A 20923-nucleotide genomic window follows, 5' to 3' on the forward strand; every position below is an offset into this window, starting at 1 on the left:
TTATTCTATCCCTTTCTCTCTCTTTCCCTATCTGAAGGTCTATAAATCTGTCTCTCTCTCTTGTCTCTCTCCTTTTCCACTATTCATCACATAAATTACCCTCAACTCTCTCTCTCACACACACACCCACCCCACCCCACCCCCCCACCCCACCCCACCCCACCCCACCTACACTATCTTACCCTACGGAACAAATAGATCCCTGCAACTTCGCCCCCCCACTACTACTGCTACTTGATATATAGCCGGAGAAAACAAGCAACGGCGCCGTTATCGCCCTGAGCCTCGTCGTGGTAGGCGTCGGCTGGCTGAGAGAGAGAACTGTGATCTATGGGTTTCATATTTAGAAAACGTCTCGTGATGGATGAGGTGTCGGGATTGCAGTGGCTTTGGGAGCTGCCGGAGAATTCGTAATGGTTTAATGATTTAGAGAACGTGTTTGGTTTGATGATTTAGAGAACGTGTTTGGTTTGATGATTTAGAGAACGTGTTTGGTTTGATGATTTAGAGAACGTGTTTGGTTTGATGATTTAGAGAACGTTTTTGGTTTCAGGATAGAGGTAATATGTTTGGTTTGATGATTTATAGAACGTGTTTGGTTTCAAGATTTAGAGAACGTGTTTGGTTTGATGATTTAGAGAACGTTTTTGGTTTCAGGATTGAAGTAAATGCTCTTAATATGAAATCTAGAGGATTGTTTTCGGTTTCAAATCCAGAGAAAACAGAACGCATGGTGAGAGCTGTGAGGATGTGGGCGTTCTGAATAATCCATTTGTGAGCTTATGGGTGGACAATACTATAGCAGTGAACGCACAAGAACACAATCGATAATAAACGGACGGTAATGAACGCACGGTAATGACAAATTAACGAACGGTATTGAACGAACGGTAATGAGCGAACGGTAGTGAACGAACGGTAATGAACGCACTGTAATAAACGCATGGCAATAAACGGACGGTAATGAACGCACGGTAATGACAAATGAACAACCGGTATTGAACGAACGGTAATGAGCGAACGGTAGTGAACGAACGGTAATGAACGCACTGTAATAAACGCATGGCAATAAACGGACGGTAATGAACTCACGGTAATGAACGAATGGTAATGAACGCACGACAATGAACGCACAGTAATAAACGCACGATAATGAACGCACAGTAATAAACGCAGTAATGAACGCACGGTAATAAACGCACGGTAATGAACGCACAGTAATAAACGCACGACAATGAACGCACAGTAATAAACGCACGGTAATGAACGCGCGGTAATGAACGCCTTAAGAGGTAACAGTTGAAGGTGAACGCTCACTATCAACTGACTATCTGCCATGACATTACGGCTTTACCTAACTCAAGATTCATTAAACAGAGAGACAATTCTTGGGACATTGAACAGAACATTACACCGTCTTATGAAAATTAAAATTATTCCTCAAATAATCACACCAAAAATCTGAACCCGACTTATCCATAGGCCTAGAAACCTTATTATTTTAGACCGGGAGGGATGGAACTTGTAGAAAACGAACTACAGTATATAGAGTCGAAATGCCTAGTTAGTGGGGTATCTAGAAAACGGATTAGGTACTCGGATGGTTATAGGTGCTTTTGTCGGGGTTTCTAGATGAGGTGGGGTTTCTAGGTGAGGTGTGGGGTTTCTAGGTGAGGTGGGGGGTTTCTAGATGAGGTGGGGTTTCTAGATGAGGTGGGGTTTCTAGGTGAGGTGGGGTTTCTAGATGAGACGGGGTTTCTAGACGAGTCCTGGCGTCTTAAGGCAGGTATCAAAGTCCTAGAGAACGAGAAGACGATCTTTCTTTCTTTTTCTTTTTATTTTAGAGAACGATCAGGAAAGATCAGTGGGCGTCTTAGGGGGGGGGTCAGATAGGCGGAAACTTGCCCCAGACCAATTTCCTAAAATTCCACCAAGTTGAATGACAATTGGTAAGGTTTTCCTCTGGCACGTGACCCTGATTATAGAGGGGGGGTGGGTGGGGGGTAAGGGGGGTGAGGAGGTGAGGTGAGGAGGACTATGGGTGAAGGAGGTTTGGGCTGAGAGTGGGGGGGGGGTGAGGAGGTTGGTGGTAAGGAGAGAAAGACTGGAGTTGGAGGTAGAGGCAGGTGAGGAGGGGACAGGTGGGTGAGGAGGAGTAAGGTGTGGGGTAAGGGGGCTGGAAGTGACGTAATGGGTATTGGTTCGGGTGAGGGTGGGAGAGGTCAAGAGGGAGGTAAGGGGATCAGGGTGAGGTCAGGGGGTTCGGGATGAGGTAAAAGGGTCGGGGGTGAAGTAAGGGGGATCATAGTGAAGTAAAGGGGAGATGAGGGTGAGGTAAGGGGGGGATCATAGTGAAATAAAGGGGAGATCAGGGTGAGGTAAGGTGGAGGTAAGGTAATACGTCAGCGAGTAGAAATGTTAGGTCAGAGAGGAAAGGTTGTTGACCTGTGACCTCTATGAAAATTTGACCAATCGACCGTGTTTCGAGGGCGCGTCTGGTGTCCCTCATGAAAACTGCCCAACACTAAGTTTCCACCACCACCAAAAATTGTCCCAGAGCTTGTAGACTATCAAGGGTAATGTTGGTTATGTAATTGGTGGTGATCGTTAACTCATTTTCTCTCTCCCAACCTTTCTCTTTCTTTCTTTCTTTCTTTCTTTCTTTCTTTCTTTCTTTAATCGATTTAATTTTCTCTCTCTCTCTCTCTCTCTCTCTCTCTCTCTCTCTCTCTCTCTTTTTTATATATTTTCCTCTCCCTCCATCCCTATTTTCTTTACCGTTCTCTCTCTCTTCCTGGACTTCAAGTTCTATAATACTATCGTAAAATCTCTAACAATTATATACAGAAAATCTTATACGGATTAATATAAGTTTTCATATAAATCAATATAATTCAACCGTTTCTCAAAAAAAATAAAAATAAACTTCTTTCCCTATAACTCTTAAGTATTTTGTATACCCAGTTTAGTTGCTACATAATAATGGATTCAAACATGGAGGTGAATTTTCCTGAGACTCGACCCGATACATTGAGTTATTGTATCACATTTACAATAAGAAAACTCCCTTAAGAATCTCTAAGAATCTAGGTATATTATTTGAAATTTAATCTTACAATAACACGAATCTAATTGACCCAGATTGGATGCTATTTTTGTGTATAATGTCTTCCTAAAACAAAATATGTATAAAATCGTAAGAGTTTCACTTCCATATAATAATCTCTTCCTTTAGTGGTGTAATGGTCAGCGTCCTCGCCTCGTAAGCGAGCGAACCCAAATTCGATCCCCGGGCAGGGTGAAATTATGGGTGAGTTTCTTTACGCCATTTGCCTCTGTCTACCCAGCAGTAATTGGGGACCTGGATATTAATCGATTTGCGGATCGTATTCGGGGTAATGGTTAGCCAGTGCAGTTGGCGAGTTGTCCAGTCTTCTCGGACTATTCCGTGACACTGTGTCATGCAGCTCGTTAACTTAGGGTGTGGTTGTTGTGTTGGCTACAGCTTCTACACCTTAACAAATTCACGCCTAGGAGGCCCTTGGGCCGGCCATTCTCGATTTCGAGTGGCTTCCATTATATATTTTCCTTGCCATTGAAGTTAAGTTATGAGCGCCATCTATGATACATATATATCATTACTACTTCTTACCCGGAACAATCACTTTAAATATTTATCTTGAGACGAAAACAAAAATAACACTATTAATGCCTCTACGTGCTTTATCTATCTCAATTGTTGGCATACCTAGAGCTGAGACTTTCCTCCTTACAAAACTAATGTTGTCGGCGCCATCTGTGAAACGTATTCGGCACTAATAATGGTTTACCCAGAGGTGACACTAGCAACAAACATCCTCCAGCAAAAAACTAACTTTGTAAGCACCATCAACTGTATGTGCTGTATTTGAAACTATTACTGTCTTATCCAGAGGGGATATTTATAGCACACTCCCCTTGTATACAAATAACATTTACCAACGCCATCTATGAACCGTATTCGACAGTACTCCTCACTTATTCCAAGGTTCCCAGACTCAAGCGGACCGGAGGAATGGGCAGACCCGGAAATTCAGGAGAAGACGGTGGTGTGGCGCGGGTCGTGACACCCATCACGTCTTGCTCCACTGCTGATGAAGTGATATTGCCGGATTCCTGAAAATTAGAAGGGAGCTCTGACCAGCTTCAAAGATGTGTCCGATTTAATCCCACCCTGAATGCCTGTCGTGATGAGCTGGGCAATTTTTTTTTTCATTAAATTTAAAAAGATGAGAGAGAAAATTATCATCCCAGTTGCCTTTAGAGAGAGAGAGAGAGAGAGAGAGAGAGAGAGAGAGAGAGAGAGAGAGAGAGAGAGAGAGATAAAAAAATTACCTGGGATTTGGAAAGAGACAGAGATAGAAATAAGGAGTATAAAGACGAAAAAAAGACCTGTTGAGAGAGAGAGAGAGAGAGAGAGAGAGAGAGAGAGAGATAAATGGTTCTCAGGTTGTATCAAGGCCAATTTAAAACCTGAAAAGATACGTTTTTTAAATTGAAAAGTAAAGAGATTAACGTGGAAGAGAAGAGGAAGAAGAAGAAGAAGAAGAAGAAGAAGAAGAAGAAGAAGAGGCAGCGAAAACGAAGATGAGAACAGGAATAAAAGGAAGAAGAAAAATGAAGTTGGGAGGTAAGAATAGAAAATATAGGTGATGAGAAGTTGGGAATAAACGAGGAAGAAGAGGAGAGGTAAAGGTACTCATAAGAAGAGAAGAGAAGACAAAGGCGTAGTAGAAAGTGGAGGAAGGAGTGATCACTGGACAGTTCAGTCAACTTCATGATTCCTGCCCCAAGTTTTTGATGACAGTGTAATCGTAAAAACCCGCCAGGGGGAGAAGGAGGAAGGGAAAGTAAGGGGTAGGAGGGAGAAAGGAAATGAGGAAGGGAAAGTAAGGGGTAGGAGAGAGGAAGGAAGGAAGAAGGGGAGAGAAAGTATTGGGTAGGAGGTAGGGAAAGTAAGGGGTAGGAGGGAGGAAGGACAGGGAGGGAGGGAGGGAGGGAGGGAGGGAAAGTAAGAGGTAGGAAGGGAGGAACAATTGACGAAGGGTAAGAGGGAAGGAGGGAGAGAAAGGGGTAGGAAGGTGGGAGGAGGGAAAGAGGAAGTGTAAGAAGGGAGGAGAGTAGGAGAAAGGAAGAGGAAAGAGAGAGAGAGAGAGAGAGAGAGAATAATATGAATAAGAGGGTCATTTTCCTCCTTATCCTTTCCCTACCTCGCTACTCCACATCCTCACCCACCCTCTCTCCTTTCACCACCCACAATCCCTCCGCCCTTACCCTAAACACCCACCCTCCCCCCACCCTCCCCCCACCCCACCTAGGCAGCGCAGCAACAAAGAGCACCACTAACATAAAACTTTTAGCGAAGGTCTTTATTATGGCGCTAAGAAAACGACGTAATCAAGGGAGTAAATAGAAAACGGGGGCCTTAGTGTGGACGGGGGACTATGTTGTTGGTACGTCAGGATGGCCTAGTGCCCCCCCCCCCGTCCTAAGAGCAACTCAACGGACGAGTTATTTATTTATCATGGGACGCTAACCTGACCTAACCTAACCTAACCAATAGATCTTAGGGTAATTTTGGTCAGAATGAATTAATTTTGGTTAGGTTAGGTTAGGTTAGGTTAGGTTAGTGATACTGTTCTTACACTGTCTGTCTGTCCTTCCCCTACTCCCTCCCTCTCTTCTTCTCTCTTACCTTCCCTTCCTTCCTTCTTCCTTCCCAATTTCCCTCCCTCCTTCCCTCCTCTTCAAAAAACCCTCTAAAACTTGATACCTAGATGGACAATGGAAGCTCCTCTGAGTTCCTGAATTACAGATGAGTTTCAAGATAGGGCTGTCTGACTTCTCTCTCTCTCACCCACTCTACCTCCTTCCCTCACCTCCTCCCTCACCTACGACTCCCCCTCTCCTCTCCATCCTTCCTCACTTCCTCCTCCCTCTTTCACTTCCTTCCTCTCTCATCTACCCATCTTCCTCCCCTTCCTTTCTCCTTCTCCCCCCCCCTCTCTCCTATCTCCGTCAGAATAATGCCGACAGCGATGATGGAAATTGTTTTATTACTTTTATAAGGAAATGAAGGGATAATGGAGGAAATAGTTTAATTATAGTTTAATGGTAAGAGAGGCGATAAAAGGACATCTTACAGTGAACGTCTCTCTACTGCCACTATGGAGGAATGGAGCAGCGTGAGGAAGACTATATTTTTTCCTTCATGAGGGGTATTATATATATTTTTTTATCATCTTCTTAAGTGAAATATACTGAGGGTGTGTGTGTGTGTGTGTGTGTGTGTGTGTGTGTGTGTGTGTGTGTGTGTTTTAAAGTGTTATATATTTTTATTTTTATTTGTCTTTGTTATGTTTATTTGTATATAATTGTTATTTATTTATTTATTTATTTATGTATTTATTATCTAACTGAATTGGACAGACTTAACGAATTATATAACGAAGGGGAAAAATATATAGCTAACTAAATAACTAAACAGGATAGAGTTAACTAATTGTCTAACTAAATGGAACAATACATAAATAATTAACTAACCTAACCTAACCTAACCTAACCTAACCTAACTAATTCAATAACCAGGGAGGATAGACGCCAACATTAACATACAGTACACCTTGGACGCCAATATCGCCAATATTAACATACACTGTGAACGCCAATATTACACACACACACACACACACACACACACACACACACACACACACACACACCAATGATTTTATGCTGCCTGTGGGGTAGGTGGATGAGATAGATAGATATGAGATAGATAGATAGATAGATAGATAGATGAGATATGAATAACCAGCAGTATAACCTAAGCTAGAGAGAGAGAGAGAGAGAGAGAGAGAGAGAGAACACAATAGGCAGTAATTTCTCAACAAACTTTATCTCCCTCCTTCCCTCCATACAACTGAGAGATATATTTATAACTCTACCTAATAATAAACTCTTTCTACCTCAAGTTTTCTTAATTATTATATTGTGTGAGGGAAGTTAAGGTGGGTGTGGAGGCATCTTGGAGCTAGTGGTCAGGTGGCTTGTGTGGTAATTGGTATTTCTTTCTTTTAATGATTATGAGGGGAGAATTGTTCTTTTTATTGTTCTTCTTTTTGTTCTTTTTTTCTTCTTGTATTTTTGTTATTGTTGTTGTTCGTTTTCATCTTCTTCTTCTTCTTGTACTTGTTGTTGTTGTTGTTGTTGTTGTTGTTGTTGTTGTTATCATTGTTATTGTTATTGCTATGTTATTATTATTATTATCGTTCTCATAAGTGTCACCAACAGGATACGTGTTAGCATTACCTATTACAAATTCTTATCAACGTCTATCCTAATGTGGTTGGACATGCATATAATAAGTTGGGGCGGGACTACTGGCAGTTCTCTGGTGCCTCTCCCTCTTCCCTCTCTATCGCAGACGTATGAACATCCCCTTAAATGCCACACACTATTACTATCATCTATTTTTCAGACTCTCCTTGGGAACCTTCATCTGTGTGTGGGTGGTGGCAGAGGTCCTTGGTGGTGTTGGCTCCCGTCATCGGACAGACAGACAGACACTCTGGACAGATGAATACAGAAGGTTAGTGCATTTTAGTGAAGATTGTTATTGCCGTCAGTATTGTTATCGTTATTAACTTTAATATCAGTAATACTTTCGTTTATTACTTTTGTTCAGCTAAGAGTCTCATAACGTCATCTTAACACTCCCAAGTAACGACGGAACTGATCTTATACTTCCTACAAGATGGAGCTATAGATGCCATCTGACATTCCGACTACCTTACCCTTGACTCTACTGTGATGGGAGAAAATTGGCAATTTCGTTAAATAGGAAACACCAGTCACTCGACACATAAGCTCCAGGTCCATTTCAAGTCGGCCTTGTAGACAATATTAAGGGGATGAAGGCCAGTATCGGTCTCTTCTTCCCTCAAGGATGCTCTACCCTCCGAGTAATAGGATTGAAACTCCTTCACGGGGTGTCGAGCACTTCTCAGAGAGCCCGACTAATCACCTCCTCGGTGTTGGATTCCCTGTGTTGCGATGCTTACTTGTCTATTCTGGGGGAGCGAGTAACGAGCTTTGCGTCGTTGATAGTTTTATTCTTTAGTACCAATCAGGTGTACACGTGAAGGCAAGAGCTACGTGACTTACCCTGGAGACAAAGATAATTAATAAATGATGGGAAGGTTAAGCAGATGTGTCTTTTAATGTGTTTATAGATGTGGTGGAGGCGTAAGTGTAAACAGGATGACTGGCGAGCGCTCACATCTACCCACATGATTATATGTACGTACGTTTCTTACTGGACACACACACACACACACACACACACACACACACACACACACACACACACACGTTATGTAGTAATTTACATATCTCTAAATTTATATTTATCTTCTTTTCTATTATTATCTAGTCTCTTTCCCTCCTCTCTCTCTCTCTCTTATTGTCCTTATATATATCTCTCTCTCTTATTGTCCTTATATATCTCTCTCTCTCTCTCTCTCTCTCTCTCTCTCTCTCTCTCTCATTACCCCGATTCTCTCTTTCACTTACTCGATCTTAAAATTTCAAAATTTACATTACGTTTGTCAATAAGACCACGAGTGTGTGTGTGTGTGTGTGTGTGTGTGTGTGTGTGTGTGTGTGTGTGTGTGTGTGTGTGTGCCCTCCTAATTCCTCCTAGCCTCAGCCTTCTCCTAGCTCCTACCATACTCCTCCTGGCCCTTTCAATCCACTTCCCTCCCCTCCCTCAGCTCCTAGCTCTCACTCTTCAGCTCCTTGTCCCTAGCTCCTAGCGCTCAGGCCTCCAATTGCCCCTTAGCCGCTTAACAGCCGCCTCCTGACCACTAGTCCCTTTTTAACCTCATTCTTGCTACTTATCCCTATTAGTCCTCTCCTAGCCATTAGCCTCCTCCTACTCCGCTCTCCTAGCCACTAGCCTCCACCTACCCCCTTTCCTATCCACTATCCCTCTCGTAGCACCAATCCTAGCCAATAACCGCTTCCTAGCCCCTCCTAGCCCCCTCCTAGCCATCCCTGTGGTGTGACACTTGCTTTCTGCTGACAAGGGCAGAACCAGCGTGATTGACACTGCTCTCTCTCTCTCTCTCTCTCTCTCTCTCTCTCTCTCTCTCTCTCTTTTCTCATTCTTTCTCTTCTCAACTTCTCTCTTATCTTCTCTTTCTCCTCTCTTACTTTCCTTTTCTCCTCTCTTTTCTCCTCTCTTAGTCATCTCTCTCTTCCTCCTCCTGCATTCACTTTCCCTCTTCCTAATTCTCTCTTTTATATTCCTCCCTCTCACCTCTCCTCTTCCTGCCTCTCACCTCCCCTCTTCCTGCCTCTCACCTTCCCTCTTCCTGTCTCTCACCTCCCCTCTTCCTGCTTCTTACCTCCCCTCTTCTTATATTTTCCCTCCCTTCTTCTTCTCCTTCCACCTTCCCGTCTTTTTCTCCCTGCCATCTCCCCCTCTCATCCCTTCCCCCTTTTCTTCCCTGTTTCTTTTTTTTCTCTCCCCATTTTCTCACCGCACTTTTCTCCTTCTTCTCTCTCTTTCCCCCTCTCTTCCTTTCCCCTCTCTGTCCCCCTCCCATCAGACGTCACAGCAAGATGGAGAGGGGAAAGGGTGACATAGGAATCGCTCTGTCTGTTATGGGGAGATGGAACTTGGATGAGGGAGGGAGTAGTAGTAGGAGTGAGGGAGGTAGAAGGAGTAAGGGAGGAAGGGAGAGGGAGGGAGACTGGAGGAGAGGGAGAGAGAGAGGGAAGGAAGTCAGGGATTAAAATAATAAGGGAAAAATGATGATCAAGAGGAGGAGAAAGAAGAAGAGGGGTGGAATGTGGAGGAAGAGGAAAAGTGATGGAGAGGAGGAGATGGGAGGAGGGGTATACTCTCCCATCCCTCTCTCGCCCCTCGCTTACTTCTTCTCTCATCCACTCTACTCTACCTCCCATTGTTCATCTATCTCTTCCTTCCTACTCCGTCTCGCTTTCCTAACTTACTCATTCCTTACCTTCCCTTTCACTCTTCCCCCTTTCCGCTTTTACTTGTCACCACCTCCCCTTTCTTCTCCACTTACCCTTTTCTCTTCTCTCCCTCTCCCTATTTATCTTCGCCCACGCCATTCTCGCCTTTCTTTCCCTCTCTCCTTTTAATTCATCCTCATCCCCCTTTCCCTCTCTCATATTACCCATCACCCTACCACTCACCCTCTCCCCCCTCTCCTCCCATTTCAATCTGTCTCCACTGCCTCACTTCCCCATTTCCCATCTCCCCTCCCCCTCCCTCTATCTATTCAACACCCTCCCCTCCTCTTTCCCTCCTCTCTCCCTCATCCCCTCCCTCTCCCTCCCCACCCTCCCCCTTCCTCCCCACATCTCCCCTCCCTCCCCCCAGCAATACCTGTCAGAGGAGACGCAGCACCCGGGCCGTCCCGTCACTGAGGCATCTGGGTTATTGATGTCGGATCATAGGCAATAAACCCACACTAACCGAACACACGTAAAAATGACTGTCTATGTAGGAGGTTTTAAAGGGTAGAAGGGGGAGTCTCAGTGGGAGGAAGGTAAGGAGGAAGGAAGGTGTTAATGGGAGGGCGTTGGAAACAAGTATGAATTGTAGGAGGAGAAAGAGAGATTAAGAAGAGATAGGGGTGATATGAGGAAGTGGGAAGAAGAAAGGAGAGGGAAGTGATGGAGTGAGGGAAGAGAAGGAAGAGGAGTAAGGAAAAGCGAGTTATGGGGAGGTTAGGGAAGGGATATAGGCATAGTTAAGAGGGAAAGGAGAGGGGAGGTATGGGGAGGGGGAGGGGATGAAATGGGCAGGGTTAAGAGGAGTTGAGGTGAGGTAAGGGGATGGGGGAAGGGGGTAGGAGTTAGCAAGGGTGGATCCTTAAAGGGGAAGACAGGTGCTTGTGTGACTGGCATTATGACTGAATGGCGAGAGAGAGAGGGAGAGAGAGAGAGATTCATACAGAGGGAAAGAAAGACAGATAAAAAGTCATCGAGAGAAAGAGAGAGATAGTGAAGTAGGGAGGAAGGAAAGCGGAGAGAAAAAGAGTAAGAGAGACAGAGAAGACGAAGAAAGGAGAGAGTAAGAGAGAGAAAGAGAGATCCTTCCTCAAGACAACATAAACACAAAGAGTCATGGGACAACCCGCATACTGGCCAAAGATTAACTACCCAATCAATTAATTCTTCCCTCAGAGAATTAGAACCCTTGATCCTAACTCTCCACAAGGAATTAGAACCCTTGATCCTAACTCTCCACAAGGAATTAGAACCCTTGATCCTAACTCTCCACAAGGAATTAGAACCCTTGATCCTAACTCTCCACAAGGAATTAGAACCCTTGATCCTAACTCTCCACAAGGAATTAGAACCCTTGATCCTAACTCTCCACAAGGAATTAGAACCATGATCCTAACTCTCACGGGAATTAGAACCTTGATCCTAACTCTCCCACAAGGAATTTAGAACCCTTGATCCTAACTCTCCACAAGGAATTAGAACCCTTGATCCTAACTCTCCACAAGGAATTAGAACCCTTGATCCTAACTCTCCACAAGGAATTAGAACCCTTGATCCTAACTCTCCACAAGGAATTAGAACCCTTGATCCTAACTCTCCACAAGGAATTAGAACCCTTGATCCTAACTCTCCACAAGGAATTAGAACCCTTGATCCTAACTCTCCACAAGGAATTAGAACCCTTGATCCTAACTCTTCACAAGGAATTAGAACCCTTGATCCTAACTCTCCACAAGGAATTAGAACCCTTGATCCTAACTCTCCACAAGGAATTAGAACCCTTGATCCTAACTCTCCACAAGGAATTAGAACCCTTGATCCTAACTCTCCACAAGGAATTAGAACCCTTGATCCTAACTCTCCACAAGGAATTAGAACCCTCGTCACCTAGTTCTGATAAAGGAATTAGGACGTCGGTTAATAAATTCTTACATCATTTATGGATAACGACCTTAACTACCCTGGAATCACCTTGTTACAGGTCTATCATGTAGATGTATCGGCCTACTGTTACCTGTTCAATCTAGTATTAGGTTAGATTAGATTAGGTTTGGTTAGGTTAGGTTAGGTTTGGTTAGGTTAGGTTAGGTTTGGTTAGGTTAGGGGAAGTTTGGTTAGATGAGGTTAGGTTAGGTTAGGTTAGGTGAGATTTAGGTTAGGTTTGGTTAGGTTAGGTTTGGTTAGGTTAGGTTTGGTTAGGTTAGGTTAGTTTAGGTAAGGTGAGATTTAGGTTAGGTTTGGTTAGGTGAGGGTTAGATTAAGTTATATTCGATAACTTTAGGTTTTTATATTTGGTTAGGTTAATTTTTTTATTAGATTAGCTTAGTTTATATTGCATTAAGTTTGGTAAGATTAGGTTTAAACTATCTTGGATAATCATATTTCAACACCAACATTTCCACTTATCCTTCAATTAAACTTTGGATTGACCTTCATAAGCTCTTAAACATTCTGGCAATAACATAAGACTATTTCCTTGTTCATATTAATCCCGTAAACATATTGATAAAAGGTCTTTGATAATATTTTCTGATGGTCTTAAGATAAGGCGGTCAAGGTTTGGTCTTCAGAGAGATAAAATTATCTTCTGTTGATCGACGCTATTGAGGCTGATTCAAGAGAGAGAGAGAGAGAGAGAGAGAGAGAGAGAGAGAGAGAGAGAGAGAGAGCAAAGGATAAGGAAAGATAAAAACGAATGAGGAGAAAGTAGAAAAGAGAGAAAGAAAGGGAAAGACAAAATATTGAATATCTCAGCGTTATTGGCAAAAGGCGCGCGAGAAGCCATATGGTAGCACCTCCTAGCAAAATGTAAACAAATGCTGGATAATCCGACCTGGGAGATATGGCGGGAAGGGGGATATGGCGGGAAGGGGGATATGGCGGGAAGAAGGGGATATGGCGGGAGGATATGGCGGGAAGGGGGACATGGCGGGAAGAAGGGGATATGGCGGGGGGAGGGATGGCGGGAAGGGGGATATGGTAGGAAGAAGGGATATGGCGGGGAAGGGGGATATGGCGGAAAGGGGGATATGGCGGGAAAGGGGGAGAGGAAGATATCGATGTGTTCACCGTCGCTCAACACCTCGTCTATTCACTTACGGGTCTTCAGCTCATCTCTTGTTTACACGGCTGCCCAACCCCTGCTCTCCCTTCCCCCTCCCCCACCATCCCTCCTCCCTCCCCCCAACTCTCCCTCCCCTCTCCCCTATAGCTCACCGTGACGCTATCTACATAATATACTACAGTGTTTTATCGTGTTTGTGCTTTGTTTTTTTAGTAGCAGCGTTAAGTAAGTCGGATACCTGAAGAACTTTGGGTCGAATACGTCTTCATTTTTCACCATACCAGATTTTCTGTTTTGTGTGTGTGTGTGTGTGTTGTGTGTGTGTGTGTGTGTGTGTGTGTGTGTGTATGTATGTGTGTGTGTGTGTGTGTGTATGTGACCCTACATACGTAATAAGTATGTTGTATATGAAGATGGTAAAGAGAGGTGAGGAGATAGAGAAGCTTAGGCTGTTTAATTAAAGAAAGAGAAAAAGAAACGCTAGACTGAGCGATAAAGATGGAGACAGAAAAGGAAAGCGATAGAAAGAGGAGAAAAAGTCCACGACGGGAAAACAAACAAACAAACAAACAAACACACTGAAGATATCACAGAAACAGCTGGAGTCAAAAGAGAGTTAAAGACAGCATAAAACGAGAGAAAGAGAGTGAGAGAGAGAGAGAGAGAACAGGAAAAAACCAGCGCTAGAGAGAGGTAGAAAGCGCTCAACAGAGGCAGGATATGATTCATTCTGAGTCCGTATGAATGTCGGGCAACAAAAAAGGCGTAAAAGTTTTCCACTTATTTACAGAGCGGGATGGAGGTCAAGAAAGTAAAATATTACCCACACTCCCGTCTCTTTATTGTTTATTTCTTGTTACTGTATGTCGTTATTAGCGTCATTATTACACCTACTTATTGTCATTGTCATTTGTATTGTTAAGTATCAATTGTATTTTAATGTTTGTAGTTCGTTTCCTGGTTTAGTTTTTATCATATAGTTTTTCTTATTATTTTTCGACGTCGTTTTTGTGTTGCTATCTCCCTTCTTCGTCTTCCTCCTCCTTCTTTGTTTTATCCCTTTCTTCTTGTCTTGGTTTCTCTTCCCTTTTTCTTCCCCTTTTAATCTCTTTTTGTGTCCTGATTTTTGTTTTATTCTTATTAAATCTTTTTTCTTTCTGTGGATTTTTTCTCTTTTTCTTTTTTCGTGCTGTTTATTTTATTTTTACTATTTCCCTATTATCTTCGTTCTTTCGTTTTGTTCTCTTTCGTTTACGCTTCAATTTTTAATCAGTCTGTGTTATTCTCTCTCTCTCTCTCTTTCTCTCTCTCTCTCTCTCTCTCTCTCTCTCTCTCTCTCTCTCTCTCTCTCTCTCTCTCTCTCTCTCTCTCTCTCTCTCTCCCTCCCTCTCCCTTCCATCTCCCAACCCTTCTTTTCTCCACTTCTCTCTACCTATTCATTCAGACCCTCTTTTCTTTTTCTCTCCACCCTACTCTCCCTTTCTTCTCCCTCTCCCTCCAAGCCACTTAACCTCCCTCCCAGGGACCTAGAATCCATTCCTACACAAGGCCAAGGTAATTTAAAGCCCCTCCCTCCCTCCCTCACTCCCTCCTTTCCTTTCTCTTTCCCTCTCTCCTTCTCTCCCACTCTCTCTCTCCCTCTCTCCTTCTCTTTACTTGATATTTCTCCTTCTTCTCCTCCTCTACTTAATCCTTTTACCAATCTCCCTCCCTCCTTCTTCCTAATCTTCATCTCCACCTCTTCCTTCCTTCCTTCCTTCCTCATCTTGTTACTCCATCTCACCATGCCTGGCCTCCAAATTTCTTTTCTCTCTCTCCCACTTCCTTTACTTCTATCCCTCCATTCCTCTTCTCCTCCTCCTCCTACTCATCGTCCTTCTCCCTTAATACCTTTCCTCCTTCTACAAATCCCTTCCTTCCTCTCTTCTCCTCAATCTTCCCTCCATCACATCTTACCTTTCTATCCCATCCACGAGGTTTCGCTCCCCCTCCCCCCTCTCTCTCTCTCTCTCTCTCTTTTAGTTTTCCACCCTTCCTCTCCCTTCTTCCTCTTCATTCCCTCTCCTCTGTTCTCCTCTGTTCTCCTCTACTGTTCTCCTTCTCCTCCTCTCTTCTCTTACCAGGCCTCCAAAATGCCCTTCAAGGTGGTAGTGAAGTTGGCCCCCATATGGAGGGCGCAGTGCACGTAGTGAGGAGGTGTTTTTGTACAGTAAACTTGTGTCGACTGGAGTTTACCGGAGTTTATCTGACGCCTAAAAACTCCAGCCGCTGAGAGAGAGAGAGAGAGAGAGAGAGAGAGAGAGAGAGAGAGAGAGCTGCGAATGGTTACTGGTGTTGTTGTTAGTGGTGGTGGTGGTGGTGTTAGTGGTGGTGGTGTGCTGTTGGTTAGTGATGGTGGTTGGTAGTGAATTGCTGCTGTTATTGCTGTTGGTTAGTGGTGGTGGTGGTGGTGGTGGTGTTAGTGGTGTTGTTATTGCTGTTAGTTAGTGGTGGTGGTGGTGGTGGTGGTGGTGGTGGTGGTAGTGGTGGTGGTAGTGGTAGTGGTCCTTTTGCTGTTGGTGGTGATGGTGGTTGTGGTGCTGTTATTAGTGTTGATAGTGGTGGTGGTGGTGTTAGTGTCAGTGGTGCTACTGGTAGTTGTGGGTGCAGTTACGAGTGCTGCTATTGGTGCTAGTGGTGGTGCTAGTGGTGGTGGTGGTGGTGGTGGTAGTGGTGTGGTGGGTGTGGTGGTTTTTTTTTGGTTGTGTGTGTGTCGTGTGTACTGTAGTTGTTGTCGTGTGCTTGTGTGTGTGTTGGTGGTGGTGGTGGTGGTATTCCTTAGCACTGGAAAATGCCTTCATCATCACCACCACCATCACCCTCACCACCATCATCACCACTCGCGACAACAGCGTGGGGAAACTGCAGCAACGGGCGGTGGGGGGGAACTGGTGAAGTGTCAACAATATGTATTTAATTCTTCAGAAGCTCAAGGCGTAAGAGACAGACAGACACAGAAACATATCCAGAGTCGGGGGGATGAGTCGGGGGTGGAGTCGGGGGAGGAGAAGTCAGGGGAGGGGAGGGGAAGTCGTTCAGGAAACACTTTTAGTAAATGGAAAAAAATCCTCTCTAGTAAATATTTTTTGTCATAAGTTTATTCCATGTTACGAATTAGATGAAATATATTACGTAGCAGCTCAAGATTTCATTCATATTTTTATTTTTTTTCGTATTATGAATTAAGGGAACAAGTGAATTTACCTGTGTTATATTTATTTACCTGTGTTATAAATATTTACCTGTGTTATAAATATTTACCTGTTATAAATATTTACCTGTGTTATAAATATTTACTTTTACATACAGACACATGTCCACAGCTCTCCTTTTCCTCCCCCGTGTCTCTTCCTCTGATTAGTTAATTAGTTTACGTGGGTGAGTCAATATATATATGGAGAGACAAACTGACCTGACACTGACCTACCTGCCTCTCTACCTCTCATTATTGTCGTGTCTTGGTACTTGTTGTTACACCTGCTGATGAGACTTACCTGGTCATGGATTTTTCGCATTTTTAAATTCTACTATGTATTTTGTCATTCATATTTTTGTCTCTCTTGTTTGACGTCTCAGTTTTATTTGCCTTTTTTTTCTCTTTCTAACTCTTTATCTCTTATTATTTCTCTTGGTTCGTTTCTCCTTTGTTTTGTTTTCATCTTTATCCCTGTATATCTACCCTTGTTTTATTATTACGTATATTATTTTCTCTCCCTCTCTTACTTTCACTTTCCACTATATTATCACCATGAACCAGCCACCATCTTTACCTTGACGTGTCCCCTCTCCATCTCTCAACCTTTATTACTTAAAATGCTGTTATCACTTCTCTCATTCCTCCTGCGCTCCTTCCACCTCTCTCTCTCTCTCTCTCTCTCTCTCTTCGTATTCTCGCCTTTCTGTTTCATTCGTTTTTGTCTGTTCTATTTTATCTTTTTCTTCTTCATTTCTATGTTCCTTTCTCATCACCGTCTCCCCCCTTCCATCTATTTCACCTTTTCCATATTTATCGTCTTGTCTGACTATTTCAAACTTCCTTTCCATTTTTTCTCACCTTTCCTATAATTATCACCTTGTCCCGCTGTTCCTCCTCCTGACCATCTCTCCCCCTTTTCCTTCTCTTCCACCTTTCCCACGTTTATGGTGGTGTTCTCCTCTTCCATCACCCTCTAACCTCCTCTTCCATTTCTCCCATTTTTATCTCTGGTATCAATCTTCCTTTATGCATTTGTTTCAGGCCACTCCTCTTACATTCTCTTGTGTGTGTGTGTGTGTGTGTGTGTGCGTGTGTGTGTGTGTGCAGCGTGTGTGTGTGTGTGTGTGTGTGTGTGTGTGTGTGTGTGTGTGTGTGTGTGTAATATCTAACTCCTTCTTTCCTCTCTCTCTCTCTCTCTCTCTCTCTCTCTCTCTCTCTCTCTTCTCCCATGACCAATGACTGTCTCTTATCTCTTTGTCTCTCGCTCTATGTGTGAGATATTTTCAATTTCTTTCTCCTTGAGTTAAACTTCTTTTTATCTATTTTTTCTTCTTTTTCTCTTTCTTTTCATCTTTATCTGTTTATCTGTCTCGTTCTTTTTTATCTTTTGTCTCTGTCTTTGTCTGACTGTTTATATTTCTCTTCCCCTTCTCTCTTCCCTTTCTTTCTCTCTCTCTCTCTCTCTCAGTCTCTCTTTATTTTTATTTTTATTCCTTGTTTATTTGTTTATGTATTTATTCATTTATTTACTTGTTTTATGGTTTCTTTGTTTTTGTTTACCTCTTCGTTTACACCTATTTGTAAGACCACAAATCAGTATTGTGTAAATAAATCATAAATAAATTAGCATAAATTAGGAAACAGAAAGACAATTAAATAAATCATAATAAAGAAACGAAGCGAAAGGGAGGGATAAAAATATAAATGGAAGGATTAAGAATGAAGGAGATAGGGAAGGAGAGAGGAATGATGGGAAGGAAGGGAGAGAAGGGGAGGAGTGGAGGTAAGAGGAGGGGAAGCAAGTAGACTGGAAGTGAGGAGGTAACGAATGAGGGTAACAGAGAGAGAGAGGGGAGAAGGGGAGGGAGGAGGAGAGAGGAAGGAAGTGGGAGGTGAGGATGGAAGAGGGAGGAAGGAGGAGAGGTAGTTAGGAGAAAGGGAAGGACGTAAGGGCAGGGGAGGGTACAGAGAGGGAGGGAAGAAGAGATTTACGAACATGGAAGAGGGAAGTGAAAGAGATGAATGGAGGGAGGGAAGGATTTAACCAGGTCAGCAGATAGAAGAGACAGTGTAAAATAATACATAGAGGAGAGAGAAAGAGAGAGAGAGAGAGAGGGGGAGGGGAGAGAGAGTCAGACAGACAGACAGAGAGAAAGAGAGAGGATAACTGATATATTTGTAGAGATAATAACTGAGAGGAGAGAAAAGAGATAGGGGAAGTAATAACTGATACAGGAGAGAGAGAGAGAGAACTAGATAAAAACGAAGAAGAGAATATCAGAAGTGAGATGCCTGATTGACATTCAGATAGGAAGGCTGAGTGAAAGGAAGGGAGAGAGAGAGAGAGAGAGAGATGGGTGACTGTTATGTGACCAGACAAACCCGGAAGAGAATGAAAAAATTAGAAGGGAAGTCAAAATAGAGAGCTAAGAGAGAGAGAGAGATTAGTTACTGTAAACACACACTCCACACACACACACACACACACACACACACACACACACACACACACACACACACACACACACACACACACACACACACACACACACACACACACACACACACACACACACACACACACACACTCCATACACACACACACACACACACACACACACACACACACACACACACACACACACACACACACACACACACACACACACACACACACATACACACACAACACACACACACACACACACACACACAACATATTCATTTCTCAACGTGAATGAAGCCAAAGAAATTGGGAAAGGAATGAAATTGAATGAAACGTCGACGTGGGAAGAGTTAAAAACAAGTGCCAATGAAAGAGGAGATTCTACACATGAAATGAAAGAGGGAGGAGACAAACACAGAAAAACACACACACACACACACACCACACACACACACACACACACACACACACACACACACACACACACACACACACACACACAAGAGAATGTAAGAGGTGGCCTGAAACACATGCATAAAGGAAGATTGATACCAGAGATAAAAATGGGAGAAAGGGAAGAGGAGGTTAGAGGGTGATGGAAGAGGAGGACACCACCATAAACGTGGGAAAGGTGGAATAGAGGAAAAGGGGGAAGATGGTCAGGAGGAGGAGAACAGTGGGACAAGGTGATAATTATAGGAAGGCAGAAAAAAAAGATGGAAAGGAAAGTAGTAAGAATAAACAGTAGGACAAGACGATAAATGTGGGAATGGTGAAATATATGGAAGGGAGATAGCGGATGAAGGAGCGTAGAGGTGAAGGAAAGATGAAATAAGACACGAGGAAGGAGTGATAATGGATGGACAGGGTGAAATTGGAAGAAAGTGAGAGAGAAGGTGAGAGGTGAGGGAAGAAGGAGTATAAAGGAGAAAAAAAGGTTGAACGGGTTGATAGAGATATGGAGAGAGAGAGAGAGAGAGAGGAGAGAGAGATTGGAAGGTATTGAGTGAAAATTAAATGGAGAGGGAAGAAATAAGGAGAGAGAGACGGAAATAGAAAGAAAGAAAGATAGAAAGAAAGAAAGAAAGAAAGAAAGAAAAGACCATTAGAGTTTCTGGATCATTTCAGGAGAAGAAATGATGACTTGATATTAATTAATCACAGATATTTTCTATTATTCTTTATCTCTTTTATTAATACTTTTGTTACGTCTCCGTCTATTGTTTTCTTTTAATATTGTCATTTTAGGTTATTGTTTTGTTTATATTATTGTTATTGTTTACTTTTATTAATTGTTTACTTCTTCTTTTTACTTTATTTATTGATTATTTATTTTTACTTTATTTATTGTTTGTGTTGTGTATTTTATTTATTTTTCTTATCCCCGTTTTACGTCTCTATGTATTTCTTAATTTTGAATGGTTTCTATCCCTTTCACTTCTCTCCTCCCTTCTTCCTCTCCCATCCTTCTTCCTCTCTCCCTCTCTCCATCCTTCTTCCTCTCTCCCTCTCCTTCTGTCCCTCTCTCTTCTATCTATACTCACCATTCAGCCATCCTCCTCCCTCTCTCCCTCCCGCGTTCCCCACCCATCCTCCCTTCTCTCCTCCCCTCCTTCCCTCTCTCTCTCCCTCTCTCTCCATCCATCCATCGTATCGCTGCTGACATCAATGTAATATTCTGCGACAAATTTTTATCCTTGGATCTCTGTCTTGCAATCAAATGTTTCCTTTTGGTGTCGCTCGCTGAAAACCCCAAATAAGAAGCCTCCATGGCCTGACTGTACTGTAGAGCCAAAATACTCGACCCTAAAAATGTGGGGAATTTTATTATATGTATGTATATATATATATATATGTGTGTGTGTGTGTGTGTGTGTGTGTGTGTTTACGCTAAATAGTGATAATTGCCGATTAAGTGTTAAATAAGATTACTTCATATGTATAACATCTTCGACACACACACTGAAACACACCGACAGAAGTGGGCTGTGTGTGTGTGTTTCACCGAGGTGTTGTTGTTATTTGCCGCTGATGAGAGTGATCAGAAGCTCCACCAAGCCAACATGAATCGGAGAGACGAGAAGTTGGTGCT

General features: G+C 43.1%; 1 protein-coding gene across 1 annotated transcript; it reads left to right on the forward strand.

The window, feature by feature from the left end:
- The first annotated feature begins 360 nt into the window (after positions 1 to 360).
- On the forward strand, positions 361 to 11977 carry LOC121870943 (snake venom metalloprotease inhibitor 02A10-like). The gene is made up of 3 exons (XM_042372916.1): positions 361 to 410; positions 658 to 733; positions 11525 to 11977. Exons 1-3 carry the CDS (start codon positions 361 to 363, stop codon positions 11975 to 11977), a joined length of 579 nt encoding a protein of 192 aa, XP_042228850.1.
- The last annotated feature ends 8946 nt before the right edge of the window (positions 11978 to 20923 follow it).

Source organism: Homarus americanus, unplaced genomic scaffold, assembly GCF_018991925.1.
Source record: "Homarus americanus isolate GMGI-L3 unplaced genomic scaffold, GMGI_Hamer_2.0 scaffold52512, whole genome shotgun sequence".
NCBI lineage: Eukaryota > Metazoa > Arthropoda > Malacostraca > Decapoda > Nephropidae > Homarus > Homarus americanus.

Bases quoted from the DNA above. Each gene is read 5' to 3' on its own strand.
- LOC121870943 (XM_042372916.1), top strand. From the start codon at position 361: ATGGATGAGGTGTCGGGATTGCAGTGGCTTTGGGAGCTGCCGGAGAAT. The intron at 411-657 runs GTAATGGTTTAA...TTTTGGTTTCAG, and splicing joins TGGGAGCTGCCGGAGAATTC to GATTGAAGTAAATGCTCTTA. The intron at 734-11,524 runs GTGAGAGCTGTG...CTCTCCCACAAG, and splicing joins CAGAGAAAACAGAACGCATG to GAATTTAGAACCCTTGATCC.